Source organism: Muntiacus reevesi, chromosome 2 (genome assembly GCF_963930625.1).
Source record: "Muntiacus reevesi chromosome 2, mMunRee1.1, whole genome shotgun sequence".
Classification (NCBI taxonomy): Eukaryota; Metazoa; Chordata; class Mammalia; order Artiodactyla; family Cervidae; genus Muntiacus; species Muntiacus reevesi.
In genome coordinates this window covers 50,302,356-50,317,977 of record NC_089250.1, presented here as the reverse complement: position 1 = coordinate 50,317,977, position 15,622 = coordinate 50,302,356, and the positions used below count along the sequence as shown (strand labels likewise).

Genomic DNA, 15,622 nt, shown 5'->3' with positions numbered 1-15,622 from the left:
AATGAAGAAGGGGAAGATATAAAAAGATTAGTGTAATAATAATTTGTATAACCAAAACTGATTTAAGAGAACCATCAGAGGCTACTCATCAGGGACATTCTTGTTAGGGACTCTAAGTATGAAGAGCTTGCGAGGTGGTTAAATGTTTATCTTGGTGAAGAGAAGAGGGAAGTACCTGGAGAGAGCAGTAAAGAAAAAAGAGAATTGTCCTTTCAGTTCAGTTCAGTCACTCAGTCATGTCCTACTCTTTGCGACCCCATGAATTGCAGCACGCCAGGCCTCCCTGTCCATCACCAACTCTCGGAGTCTACCCAGACCCATGCCCATCGAGTCGGTGATGCCATCCAGCCATTTCATCCTCTGTCGTCCCCTTCTCCTCCTGCCCCCAATCCGTCCCAGCATCAGGGTCTTTTCCAATGAGTCGGCTCTTCACATGAGGTGGCCAAAGTACTGGATCAGTTCTTCAGCATCAGTTCGTCCAATGAACACCCAGGACTGATCTCCTTTAGGATGGACTGGTTGGATCTCCTTGCAGTCCAAGGGACTCTCAAGAGTCTTCTCCAACACCACAGGTCAAAAGCATCAATTTTTCGGTGCTCAGCTTTCTTCACCATCCAACTCTCACATCCATACATGACCACTGGAAAAACCATAGCCTTGACCAGACAGACCTTTGGTGGAAAAGTAATGTCTCTGCTTTTTAATATGCTATCTAGGTTGGTCATAACTTTCCTTCCAAGGAGTAAGCGTCTTTTAATTTCATGGCTGCAGTTACCATCTGCAGTGATTTTGGAGCCCCCAAAAATAAAATCTGACACTGTTTCCACTGTCTCCCCATCTATTTCCCATGAGGTGATGGGACCAGATGCCATGATCTTAGTTTTCTGAATGTTGAGCTTTAAGCCAACTTTTTTACTGTCCTCTTTCACTTCCATCAAGAGGCTCTTTAGTTCTTCTTCACTTTCTGCCATAGGGTGGTGTCATCTGCATATCTGAGGTTATTGATATTTCTCCCGGCAATCTTGATTCCAGCTTGTGCTTCATCCAGCCCAGTGTTTCTAATGATGTACTCCACATATAAGTTAAATAAGCAGGGTGACAATATACAGCCTTGACGTACTCCTTTTTCTATTGGGAACCAGTCTGTTGTTCCATGTCCAGTTCTAACTGTTGCTTCCTGACCTGCATACAGGTTTCTCAAGAGGCAGGTCAGGTGGTCTGGTATTCCCATCTCTTTCAGAATTTTCCAGCTTATTGTGAGCCACACAGTCAAAGGCTTTGGTGTAGTCAATAGAGCAGAAATAGATGTTTTTCTGAAACTCTCTTGCTTTTTCGATGATCCAGCGGATATTGGCAGTTTGATCTCTGGTTCCTCTACCTTTTCTAAAACCTTTAGTTGACCCTAAAAAGCCTGTCTGATCACATCTATTCATTATCTGTAAAATTATGTTAAATGTATGTTTAAAGATACACAGTAAATATTTAAAATAAAATAATCTTTTTCCAAAAGTGATGTATATTTGCGAATACCTGAACATATCCATGTGAAGTCTGTAGAAACTCTTAGGAGCAAAAGAAGTATAATAGAATACCAGAAAACTGAACTAGTGGGTAATTTATTTGCCTATAAAATTGGGGTGGTCTCTGTGGTTGTTTTATACGATTCTTCAGGGACCTTTGCACTCACCTTTGATTTGTCACTCTTAGTGCTGCCTTTGTGTTCTGGCTCATTGCATGATGGCTAAATTAAAATCCAAACACAGCAAAGTTCAGTGGAAGAAGGCTGGTCTCTTAGGATTTCTGTCACAGGTTGGGTTTCTTAAAAGCATTTGCTGATATGAAGTTTGAGGTACAAGTTAGGTATAACATCTAGGTGAAGAAGGGGCAGGAAGCAGAACTGGGCAAAGGAAGAAGTTGAGTTTCAATGCAGGCCTGACTAAAGAGAGCTCTGGAGTAATGATTGCTTGCCAGAGTTGTCCTGTGTTAAATTGAAAAATGCCCAGCCTTTCTATCCATTCTAGGATGGACTGTACTTGGAAGGGCATGACCTGACTTAAGGCAACTCCTGATGGAACTGACATCTAGATGCTGTCTGTGGACCACAATCACTTCTGCAGCTGGCAGCAAGTCTTTTCTTGAAGAGGAGGTCTAGGTGGCATAGCTTCCATCTACCACACTATCTTTTGTAGGAATGGGGAAATATTTCCTAGAAACCTTCCATCAGACTTGCCCTCACATCTAAGATTAGATTATATCCTGTGACCCAAATAATAGCCTTTCTCCTCTTCAGTAAAGAGTCCTGATTTTTCACGGAGTATATACATGGTCATCTGGGATAATGGCTCTATTTCTCAGCCTGCCTGTACAAGTTTTGGCTAGGTACAAGTTGAATGTTCATTTTTGACTTAGAGGCAAGGAGGTATGTACCTTGTTTCCTTGCAACTTCTTCCTGCTGGGTAGAATAAGGAGATAATAACTGGGGTTTGTGCAGCCATCTTGGATTATGAGATGAAAGCACATGTTGAGGAGGACAAAAGCAACAAGATAGAAGGTCCCTAATCATGGAAATGCTTTATGTGCTCCAGGTTGCTTATGTTTGGGCTTTATATCTTGGTTAAAGTCATTACTATTTAGGTCTTTCTATGAATTACATTAGAACTTAACTGATACACATTTCTAATTGGCATGAGGGTGTTGCCAATGGACCAGGACCTGGCGGTCTGGAGTCGATGATAAGAAAGTGAAAGAGAGAGAACCAAAGGGAGGGAGGGGGAGAGAGAGAGAGAGAGAGAGAGAGAGAGAGAGAAAGAAAGACACGGGGACCCAAGCTCTGATGGAGCAAAAGTGCTTTAATGATTTTTCTGTGAGTATATATAGGCTGTAGTACAAGAAATTTCTTTCGATAATGATAAAGATTAGAAAACCAAACGTACAGTAACCGTTACCAAAGGAACAGAGGATAATAATGGTCACAAGGTCAGGAGACAATCCACATCTCAAGAAAGAGGGTGAGACTAAGCAGTTTTGTCGTAAAGAGAATGTTTTACTAAAGGAGACCCAAGCCTGTCTCACACAATGACCTCAGTCCTGAGAGCTGCGTCCAGTTCTACTCCCTTCTGGCAGAAGCTGATAAGGAACAGAGGATTTATGAGAAACAGCACGTAGGAATCCTCCCATCAAACATTCCCTGACATGAGGGCACAGGAAATCATTATTGGCTCGACTAACATTTTGGGAATGGGATGGATGTTGGGGAATAAGACACAGAGACATTTATATCAGGCAAGTACAGCAAGAGATTGCGAAGAAGTCGAGGGATTTTTCAGGGGATGATATTTGTGATGGACCCAGGAATCATACCTAGGTAAGTTGGAAAGTGGAATGTGTGAGTGATGAACATAAAGAATGATCGTTTGTGGATTGGAGGTCTCTGGGGCTGAGATTCACTGGAGAGGGGGAACTAGGCTAAATGAACTAGAGAAAGCAGAGATGGTCATCAGAGTGTAGGTCGCCTTAAATGGAGATTTTGGTGGTAGAGCTTTTACTCCTAACAGCAGGTCTGAAAAGAGTTGGTAACTAAAGTAGGGTAGAGGAAAAGATTGTTAATGGTGAAGTTAAAATACGGAGTTGCTGGGCTTTGGGTGGAATATCTTTATTGTGGTTGAGTGGAGGGTAGTGAAGTAGATGCTGATATTTTGAGCAGGTGAAGAGGAGTAATTGGTGTGTCAGTAGGTGACTCAGAAAGTAAGGAAGGCAGATCCAGAAGAGAGCGTCTGTTTCAGAAAAGCTGACGTTGTTGATGAAATAGGGAGGAAAAGTGATCTGGAAACAGCGATTAGGGAAGATAGCATCCTTCTTATATGTTAAAATTTTCTATATAGCAAAAGATAGTAGGCACAAAGTATAAAGAAAAAATAAACTGGGGACATATATTTATAGTACATTTACCATACAAATGGGAGCTCCTTGATATAAAAAGAGTGAACTTATTGGGAAAGACCTTGATGCTGGGAAAGATTGAGCGTAAGAGGAAAAGGGGGCGACAGAGAATGAGATGATTGGGTGGTAACATTGGATCAATGGACATGAGTTTGAGCAAACTCAGGGAGATAGTGAAGGACAGAGAGGCCTGGCATGCTGCAGTTCCTGGTGTTGCAAAGAGTCAGTCACAACTTAGTGACTGAACAACAACGACAACAACTTGGTAGCAAAATAGGTAAAGAATATGGAATCTTAATTTGCAAAGGAGAAAATGCAGATGATCAAAACATATAAGAAAATACTCATATATTAGCGTTAGTACCAGTAAAAATATTAATGAGATACTAGGATGTGCCTATCATTGGCAAGACCTAAAAATATTGATAAACTTCAAGCTTGGCATGTATGTGGGGAGTAGGTGCTGGTGTATACTGCTAATGGAATGTAGTGGATTGCCACTTCAGCTGTTGGGTGTTGTAGATTGATGTGCTTGCCCATCACAATTATGCTGGACACAGCATGTTTATTGTATTAACACATTTTTCTTGTAATGGTAACTGTGTGGCCTTATTTTTTAAAAACCAACTTATAAGGAACTTCTTGTGGCCATTTTTATAGTGCAAAATGTGATTTTCCCATCTTAGCTGGAAAAATGTTGGTGTTTTTGTTCATTCCTTTTGGTTTTCATATGTTTGTATACCCTTAAGTATATGACTAGATTTTGTTTCATCCAGATTTGTGTAATCTGAATGAAATAACTATCCAGTCATTTTCTTTTGGCCATAGTATGCATCAGTGTACCCACTTGGATTTTATTGAGAATTAAGAAGGATATTATTAGCACATTAAATTTTGATGAGTTTAAACTTTGTTTATCTAATTACAGACTAACTGGATCTTCTGGATTTATAACAGATGGACCTGGAAATTATAAATATAAAACAAAATGCACATGGCTCATTGAAGGACAGTAAGTAATAATGACTTTTTTTTTCTTTTTTAAATTAGAGCTCATTGTGAGATTACTTATCCAACAAGTAAAATTAACAATCTATATCAACTTAAATTATTTTTTACTTGATAAACTTTTCTTTCACAAGTGAATTTGATTAGCTGAAGCTCCAATACTTTGGCCACGTGATGTGAAGAGCCAGCTCGTTGAAAAAGACCCTGATGCTGGGAAAGATTGAAGGCAAAATGAGAAGGGGGCAGCAAAGGATGAGATGGTTAGAAAGCATCACTGACTTGCGTGCTCAGTCACTTCAGTTGTATCTGACTCTCTGCGACCCCATGGACCATGGCCTGCCAGGCTCCTCTGTCCATGGCATTCTCCGAGCAGGAATACTGGAGTGGGTTGCTGTTTCCTTCTCCATCACCGACTTATTGGACATGAATTTGAGCAAACTCTGGGAGATAGTGGAGGACAGAGGAGCCTGGTGTGCTGCAGTCCATTGGGTCACAGAGTCAGACATGACTTAGTGACTGAACAACAACAACAACAGACTTTTTTTCTTAATCTTCATTGCTAATTTTAAAATTTGTGTTGATTTTCAGATGAATTGTACATACCAGAAATTTGTATATTTTTGATTGTAATAGTTAGAAAACATAATATTTTATTATGGTTGAGGTATGTAAAGAAAATTTCACTTGAATAAGTAGCAGGGAAGGCAGGAAATTTTGATAGCCCTTTTTATTTGTTTGTTGGTTAGCTTATTTATTTATTATTATTTTTAGTGATTTAATATATAGAAGTTTATTTCTTGCTAACCTAACAGTTCCAGGGCAGGTGTTACTGGTCAGCAGGTACCTTTCTTTCCATTAGTAGTAGGACCCGTGCTTTCCTTTTCACTTTCAACTCCACAGTTATTGTAAGAACCACCAACCGTCCTCTTTCTTCATGGGCCACTGTAAAAGCCTTGAAATTGGCCTCCAGCTCCAGTTCTTACCTTTGTCCCTTGCTCACTTCTCACTCACTTCTTATCTCATGTGGCTTCTTCTGTTTGCTGTGTTTCACACGTGCTGATTTTCTTCATGTTGCTTGAACACATCAACTTCTTAAGTCTAAGACTTTAAGATTGTTGTTCTCTCTGTCTGAAACATTTTCTCTTCCAACTTTTCACATGGCTTACGTCTCACCATTTTAATCTTTTCCAAAACTTTCTGGGGTATTTCCCCATCAGTTGTACTACTGTTAATACGTCACATTCCTTTAATTTCTTTGCAGTATTCATCACCATGTGAGTTAACTTGTTTATGTATTTATTTAGATGTTTGGTTAGGGATGTTAGTTAGACACAAAATATGAGGTAGACAAGAGATTCAGACTGGAGACTTACAGTTAGAAATCACCAAGATATAGATGGTGTTGATAGTACCAAGAACTTTTTGAGTAGAGTGTTTGTGCTAAAGCCAGGCTGGAGAATGAAGAGTAGGATGTGAAGAATTTGAAAAAAGCGAAGTCTTCTGTGGCGTTTCAGAGGAGAAAGGGACAGGTGTATTAGTAGCTGGAAGGAGAGTTGGGATTTGAAGTTTTTTTGTTTTGTCGTTTTTAATAAAATGTGATACTTAAAGAGATTTAAGTGTGGGTGTGCAAGTTTCAGAAGAGAGGGAGATCTTAAATATTTCAGAGATAGAAGGAAAAGTAGATAGATGTGTATCTATTTTGAAAAACAGGAATTTGAGAAAATTTTGTCTGGGTGCTGAGCATAAGCAGGTAGATGGGACTGAGTGGTTTGAAATAGTCCTTGAAGTTAGTTAGGACCTCTGGCAGAATCAGAGCACCAGTACTGGAACCAGCCTACCTAGTGGTATGACTTTTTCCAGCATGGCTTTGTTTTCTCCAGATTCAGTCTAGGTCAAAGCAGATTGGGGATTTTTCCAGGGAGTTCCATGAAAAGGCAGAGGGGCAGGTGAGTTTAGAGGACTGGCAGGTATGTTTGTGAAATGAGGTAGTATGGAGTCTTATGTTGAATAAGAAGGGCTAATAGATTGGTAAAGAACTGTGACTGTATAGACTGTAAGGTCCAAGGTGCATAGACCATGTATATTCTGTTTACCATTGCATGTTTGGTGATCTTTTGCACACAGAAAGTACTAAGGAAATCTTTGCCAAGTGAAGGGGTGCTGATTTTGTACTATTAATTTCTTTTCTCTATAGATTCTTTAAAAAACTGTTTTTTTGCAAATGTTTGGGAGTGATGATGATTAATATAAATTACTTTTTTCTGTTCTTTTCAGGCCAAATAGAATAATGAGACTTCGTTTCAATCATTTTGCTACAGAGTGTAGTTGGGACCATTTATATGTTTATGACGGGGACTCAATTTATGCACCCCTAGTTGCTGCCTTTAGGTAAGCTCAGTCATATAAATAGTGGTTAACCATTATTTGTTTTCTGAAATTCATTTATCACCTAGACTGTATTCTTAGTGGATTCACCTTTTTATCACTTAAAACATTTTCATGGAAAGAGTACTAGTTATGGAGTCCTATCAGTTGTGTCCTAGTCCTGACTTTGCTGCCTGTAACTACTGGGTAACTTTTAGGGGCAGAATACTCTCTTTTTAGTGTCCTGATCTAAAAAATTGTGATAGTAGTATCAAGTTTACCTACTTCTTATGGTGGTGGTGAAATATACATCTGAAAATGTTTTGTAATATATTGACTAATAATATTTCTGTTAAAAAATTAGATCAGGAATCATGTTCATTTTGATCCTTGTTGTGTTCCTCATTGCATAGGCATTCAGGAATTATTTGTTGTATTCATATGTAGTTGTGTGTATGTGTGATGTGTAATTATGTAAATACCTTAATATGGGGGAGGAAAAAGTTTTGGAAGGATGTACGTAAATGAGCAGTGGTTATCTGTGGAGAATGAGAAACATTCCAGTTATGTGTTGTGATTTTTTTTCAAAAAGTATATTCTGTGTTTATAGTTAAACAGTTTAACACCAAATATATGGGATATTCTGAATTGTTTTGGCATTTTACTTTTTACTAACAGTCAATAGCCATGTTATTTATCGTATTTTTGATCACATGTGAATTCAAAACTGTTCTAGTTTTCTTCCTTTTACTCTACAGAGGATTTTTAAAATATGTTTTCTGAAATGCATATCCTTAGAGAGTCATAGTTGTCAGTTTTTCATCTACAACTGACTTTCTGGATTTCTTCCTCTCAAATATTTTAGTCCTCTGACTTTAAAAGAAATCAATTTAACAAATAGTTTTTGTATTCCTCACATGGGACTGGTTGATGTCTCATGTGAGTGAGGAGATAACAGAGGCGAGAAGCCAAACACGAGAAGGCAAAGGACAGAGGAGGTCAGAGGACTAATGTACCCTTGTATTTCTCCACTCCCTTTGACTTAGAAATCTCTCCAATATATCTTTGAACTGAGAACCAAGGTCATTTTCTGGGTTTCAGAGATTCACTTAGAGGACCAAAGAACAGGGTGGACAGGCTATGCTAGTAAGCATTAAAATATTGTCTCATGTGAGTGAGGAGATAACAGAGGCGAGAAGCCAAACACGAGAAGGCAAAGGACAGAGGAGGTCAGAGGACTAATGTACCCTTGTATTTCTCCACTCCCTTTGACTTAGAAATCTCTCCAATATATCTTTGAACTGAGAACCAAGGTCATTTTCTGGGTTTCAGAGATTCACTTAGAGGACCAAAGAACAGGGTGGACAGGCTATGCTAGTAAGCATTAAAATGTTGACCACTTCAAAGTAAACTATAAGCAAGGTGAAAAGACAACCTTCAGAATGGGAGAAAATAATAGCAAACGAAGAGACAGACAAAGAATTAATCTCAAAAATATACAAGCAACTCCTGCAGCTCAATTGCACAACAAAGGAAACTGTAAGCAAGGTAAAATATTGGCCACATGTTGGACATATCTATCTTTATCCCAGAATTTGACTCATACCTTGTCTTATAGCAAGAAGCAAGCCAAACTTTAACACAGGCACAGAAACTATTATATCTTTAGTATGATGCTCTCATGATAATAGTGTATGTTGAACATGTTGAAGGTTCACTTGGTAACTGCATTTGTTAATTAAAACTCATGGAGTCCCTTCTGTGTGCCAGGTGCTTTGAATAGCTTGCCAGTAGCTCTGTGGGAACATCTGCCAAGTGGGTGTGCATAACCATATAGTTCACCTGACTGTGTATTTAATGAGCAGACATGTGAACCAGTAGCAGCAACAAATAAGCAGAAGGGTATAACTGTTTTAGTCATTGACTTTTGAGAGAAGCCAAAGTAAATGTACAGACAACAGGAGGATTTTTAAGTTTCTATAAAAAAAATAGTTTATTTACTGACAGGTATAAATTAATAATTGATTGTGTTAAAAATTTAACTTATGACATATTTGAGTGTGCATCTTCTAAAATCATAGTGAGACAATCAATGTATGTTTAATAGTTGAAATTTCCCTGAAACACAGAACCCTTGAAGCGCTGACATACCAAAGAGTGTGAGAATAACTTTTAGTCATAAGACACTTTCACAAAGATGGGGTGCTGAGGAGTGCCACTGGGTTAGGAGGACCTTGGGTAGCGGAATCAAACCAGTGTAATGTGCTGTGGGTCCAGAGTAGAGTGAGCTTGGCAGCAGATTGTTCAGCCAAATAAAGAAAAGGAGAGCCACACAGGATTCAGAAGATGTGGACTTCTAATCTGAGTTCTGCCCAGGGCTCTTACGTGCTCTGCTCCTCAGCTTCTGAAGCCTAAACTGAAGGTGTTGTAGTGTGTTTTCGCTGGGTGTATTGCAAACCATCAAGTTTAGTTGGATACTGAGCTGGTTGATCACATTTATCTTTTATATGTTGAAGTTCTGAATAAAGTTTGTTTAACAAACAGAGTTCCACTACTCGGCAAATTTGAGAACCACTGGAGCAACTCTCTTCCAGTTGTACAACATTATGATTTTGTGGTGCATTCACTTCAACAAATGTTAAGTGTAGCACCTGTGTGGAACACCTGCCAGCTCTGCTCATATCTTTTGGGACGGAGATGCAGAGGTTGGTAGTAGTGATGCAGCAGGGAGAATAGTTTTCCTCTCTGAGAACATTCTTATTCCTTTTAGAAGAAAGTCAAATATTGATGAGGCAGTTGTTTAGACTGTGATGAAGAGCTGTTAGAGGAAGTCTTGTGAAAGCAGGAGTCAGTCTTTGTGTCCAACATCGTGTTGAAATCATGGTCAGACTGTGGCAAGTCAAACCTCTTTTGTGATTGTAGATCCTCCTTCACCTGTCGGAAGTATAGATGTTGTCTGGCCCCATCCCCTGGCTCCTATCCCTGACTTTAAGAATCTGGCTTACCTTCCACATCTGCCTGTCCTTGAGTGTAGTGTTTTACAAGCAGATGGGTGTGTCAGACTGAGGATTACTGGGACTTCCCTGGGGGTCCAGTGGTTAAGAATCTGCCTTCCAATGCAGGGGTTTGATCCCTGGTCAGGAAACTAAGATCTCACATGCCTCGGGGCAACTAAGCCTGCACACCACAACTAGAAAGAAGCTCGTGTGCCGCAACAAAGAGCCCAAGTGCAGCAACTAAGACCTGACACAGCCAAAAATAAATAAATTAATAAATATTAAAAAACAAACAAACAAACAGCAACTGAGGATTACTAGTAAACTTACACAGTGTAGTTGGCAAAGTCAGGTTGTACCCCAGGTGTGTTTAGAGAGTCCATGTCTGTCTGGCACAGTTATGTTGAATTAAGACAGTATCTTTAGTTCAGCGATTTTCAAAAATGGTTCTGAACAGCGATACTCCGTGTTTAAAATATAAGATTATGAAGAACCCCAGGGCAAGCAGTTCTTGATACTCAAGTTGAACTGCTGGCTGCAGCCTAAGCTGAGTCTGCGTTTATTCACCTGCCTAGGGGCAGGGGACAAGGAGGTGGACGCAGCTCTGGGTCACAGTTGAATGGCCCACCTGCATCATCACTTTCTCACCCACACACTTTCTATTGCCTTGCACACTGGGTTGATGTTTGTATTCATTTTTTTGGTAAAAGTTTATATTTGTCATGAAAGTGAAATTTGCTCAGTCATGTCCAATTCTTTGCTGTATAGTCCATGGAATTCTCCAGGCCATAATACTGGAGTGGGTAGCCTTTCCCTTCTCCAGGGGATTTTCCCAACCCAGAGATTGAACCCAGGTCTCCTGCATTGCAGGTGGATTCTTTACCAGGTGAGCCACAAGGGAAGCCCAAGAATACTGGAGTGGGTAGCCTATCCCTTCTCCAGGAGATCTTCCTGACCCAGGAATCAAACTGGGGTCTCCTGCATTGCAGGCAGATTCTTCCAACTGAGCTATCAGGGAAGCCCCTATTTTTTTTTGTCATAAACCAATTTTATTTTCACACTGGGAGAAAGCCCATTCCAAAACTGTCACAGTTTCAAGTTGTTGAAGTGAAAAGAAGCAAATGCCTGAGTCTCTCTGACAGTAGGGAAGCGGATCCCCTTCAGCAATGTGGTCATCTAGTCCTTCTCCTTCTGTGGCTCTCCATCCTTTCTCCTGCCACCCATTCAGTCATTCGTTCTATACATGTCCCTACCATATAAATAATAAGTGCTAGAAGCCATCTCTTACTGGGCATCTACTAGTGTGAGATGCTATTTAAACACTTCACTTGCTTTAACAGTTTGATTCTTATTACTTGGTCGTGAGGTAGATAGAATTTCCTTCATTGTGCTTTTGAGGAAGCTAAGGCTCAGAGATGTTAATAACATGCTTAGGCTTTTGGAACAAGAATCGCAGTTCACATCTCTATGATCTTAAAATTCATGCTAGAATAACAGAGAGTGTCCAACTTGTGACCGAAGTCCCCAGTCTTTTCCTGTGCCAGTGTTTGTTATGCCAACGTTGCTTTTGACTTGCCTTTTTCTGGGTGACCCTACTCTTTCAAGTACTTATCCCTCAGTGTTTTAGAGTTCTGGTGTATAAAACTGATGAAAGCATGGTGATGGTTGAAACCTTCATTTAGGTCTGTGATCAAATGTCAGTTCTTCCAAGAGTCCATCCCTAAATGCCCTTTCTAAAGTAGTACTTTCTGTTCTTTTAATGTTTTATTTCCATTTATAGCCTTTACCTCTGCCTGACATTACGTTTACACACCTGTGGGCCAGGCATGGGGGACTGATTATCTAGGCTTATTTATTCTTTCTCTGAGAGGTGAACTTCCGTAAGGGCAGAGGCGTCTTTACTGTACCCAGAACAGTGGCTTACTTATAGTAAGTACTTAGTATTTGTCAGTTGAATACATAGTAGAGAATGTTTCACTATTTTGCAACCCAAAGACCCTGATGCTGGGAGGGATTGGGGGCAGGAGGAGAAGGGGACGACAGAGGATGAAATGGCTAAATGGCATCACTGCTCGATGGACATGAGTTTGAGTAAACTCTGGGAGTTAGTGATGGACAGGGAGGCCTGACGTGCTGCGGTTCATGGGGTCGCAAAGAGTTGGACACGACTGAGTGACTGAACTGAACTGAGAGCACCTTCAGGGTCATTGAGTTCCTAGAATTCTGCCTTCATATTAAAAACTTGTTGAATGAACATCCTATCGCTTCTTTCTCCTCACACCCTGCCTATATGCTCTTCCACTCATTTTTATATGCACTTATATAAATACACATAAATGTACACATACACTAGGCCTATTGTCTTAATGCTTGGTTTTTTTTTTTCCTACTCATCAGAATGGCTTGATGAGTGCCTTGTTAGTCCTAGAGACCTCCATGTATGTAATGATTCATTCATCCAGCTCCTGAATGACCATTTTTGTGGTTTCAACCTGTTCTCATTCTGAATAGTGCTATAGTGAGGAGTCTTATATATTTGTCTTTGTGTACATGAGCAAGTGTTTCTTCTACTAAGAAATAGAATTGTTAGGTCATAATGAAGGAGCATTTAAGACAATCGTAGGCCCCAAAATGTGTGCCCTAGGAAAGAAGAGAAGCCAGCGTGTCTGGGGTGGAGCGAGTGAAAGGAATAAAGTACAGATCTTCTTTAGCTTATGATGGGATTACATCCTGATAAACCCATCATAGACTGAAAATATTTTAATACATTTAATACACCTCACCTACTGAACAACATAGCTTAGCCTCGCCCACTTTAAATGTGCTAAGAACACTTACATTAGCCTGTAGTTGGGAAAGTCATCTAACACAAAGCCTATTTTATAATTAATGTTGACTATCTCATGTAGTTTATTGATACTGTACTGAAAGTGAAAAGCAGAATGGTTGTCTGGGCACAGAGTAATTGTACATGGTTGTTTACCCCTGTGATCATGTGGCTGACTGAGGGCTGCAACTCTGTGCCTGGGCCTAGCATCATGAGAGAGCATCATATAGCATATCACTAGCCTGGGAGAAAGTAAAAATTCAAAATTCTAAGTACAGTTCCTACTGAAAATGAGTACCTTTTGTACCATTGTAAGTCAAAAAATTATAGTCAAAAGATTTTAAATGGAACCATCCATAAGTTGGGGGACCATTTGTAATAGATGAGATGTTTGTTCATGGGATGGGGTTGTGTGTGGAACAGATTACACAGGGCCTGATAAGGAGTTAGGCTTTTTCTGAATGAAATTATGGTGGTACTGAACAATAACTGGGCAAAAGATATGAGCATGTGAAGAAGAGCAAAAGATGGAAAGTAAACATAGGAAAAATCAAACTCAGGAGCATAAGAGAAGCTCAAAACCATAGTTAAAAAGATCACTTTCATGTATTAAGCTAGCCAAGCTAAAATAGGACAGATAATCCTCCTTGTCAGGATGAGGTGTCTTGGTGGGATTTCAAGTCAGCATCTCTCTTCTGGAAAGCAAGTTGGTATATTGATTAAGAGCCTTAAAACCATCATTTAGACCCTTGGACTCAGTAGTTCTTTCTCTTTACAAAGACCCAACAGATACTATTGTGTGCTGAGCTCTGAGTAAGGTTCTAAAAGCTCTGACGGAGTTAGAGACATAGAAAGACTGTGGACTATTACTTAGAAAAATAGGATATAAGGTGTAGTATGGCATCAGTTAGGCAAATAAAATACATCAGAATGCTAATAGTATTGTAATTATGGGTGTTTGTGTATCAGACTTTTATTTCTATTTTTACTTTGCAAACCTTTCGTGGTGTATGTTTGGTATCCTTCAGCTAATAAAGTTTGTTACATTCTGTGATTGTAGAGGTTTACTCAGTTTTTCAGAGGAATATTATAAAAAATTCTACTAAAAAAAGAATAGGGTCACTGATTTCAAATCTCATTAGAAATACACCCTAGAATAGAGGAGAGCCTAGCAAAAGATTCAGATCTGTTCCTGTGCATTTATCATAGGAATTTACCTTTCTTCCTAGAAGTGACTTTTCAAATTAGAAGAGTGAAATCCGGTTGAATTTGTGTCCATCACCATATGATGTGTCTCTTCTTGTGCTTCCCTTTATAAGACATGTGTTTTCATTTCAGCGGCCTCATTGTTCCTGAGAGAGACGGCAATGAGACTGTCCCAGAGGTTGTTGCCACATCAGGTTATGCCCTGCTGCATTTTTTTAGTGATGCTGCTTATAACTTGACTGGATTTAATATCACTTACAAGTAAGATATTTAAGTTTAATATTTGTGATTTTTTTTCAGAAGACTGTATACTTTGTTTTAACAATAATAATGACTAACATATATTGAAGGTTTATAGTGTGCCAGGCATTGTGCTAGCAGTTTGCATGAATTTTCTCATTTAAAGTTCTTTTAAAAACTCAGATATAAAAACAAAACAAACCAAAACCCAGATACAGGCACTGTTTTTCTACTTCTTTTATAAATGAAGAAACTGGCAGGAAAAGGTAAATTGTCAAAGTTGTGGAACCGCAGTTGCAACCCAGGTCTTGCTGCTGTTGAGTTTCTCCTGAAAAAGAGGGGCATCGTCCATTTCCACTAATGGATAAAAACATTGAAGGAGTTGGCTAAGTGCAATTTAACAAACATTAGTAGTTTTCATGTACTAAGAGGTTGGCCATTGATGACAAAGGAAATGTAGACCACAGACTCTGAGCAGCTTTTGGAATTTGTTGTGGTAGGAGAGAGGCTCACTCTGTCTTTTCCTTTTTTTCCTTCTAATGTATATTTTCATAAATAGTTAAATTCGTAAAATTCCATAAGCAGTGGGGTCTGTGATAAGAAGTTCTGTGACCCACAAAACCTAAAATACATATTATTTGGCCTTTTACATAATATATTTGACAACTTCTGTTATAGCTAGTGACCCCCCTGTGTAACCTTTATGCTAAGTTCTTTTTCTTGCACATTTTCTCAGGATCTCAGTAAACTTTCAAGACTGTTTAAAGCTGTCCTTATCTTGATTAGTATGGTGATTCAGTTTTTTAGGTATCCAAGCTTTGTGACTTGGCAACCTGGGCAGCTCATCACAAGCCTGGGCCTGAAAAGTAGGCATGTGCATTTATTGTGTTAAATTAAACATAGCTTATGAAAATACTGAATGCAAACACTTTCAAAATTTTATTATAGATGTATCATGAACTGACATTTGGGTGTAGGCATGAATGTTATACCCAGACAGTAAAGAATCTGCCTACATTGCTGGAGACCCGGGTTCAATCCC

General features: G+C 39.3%; 1 protein-coding gene across 2 annotated transcripts in view; it reads left to right on the top strand.

Moving 5' to 3' along the window:
* ATRN (attractin) overlaps positions 1–15,622 on the top strand; it is a 183,377-nt gene that overhangs the window by 53,301 nt on the left and 114,454 nt on the right. For both annotated transcript variants that reach the window (XM_065921519.1, XM_065921520.1), the window contains exons 2-4: positions 4,868–4,951; positions 7,222–7,335; positions 14,473–14,601. In XM_065921519.1, coding sequence (XP_065777591.1) covers positions 4,868–4,951; positions 7,222–7,335; positions 14,473–14,601 — 327 coding nt within the window. The remainder of the gene's footprint in view (positions 1–4,867; positions 4,952–7,221; positions 7,336–14,472; positions 14,602–15,622) is intronic.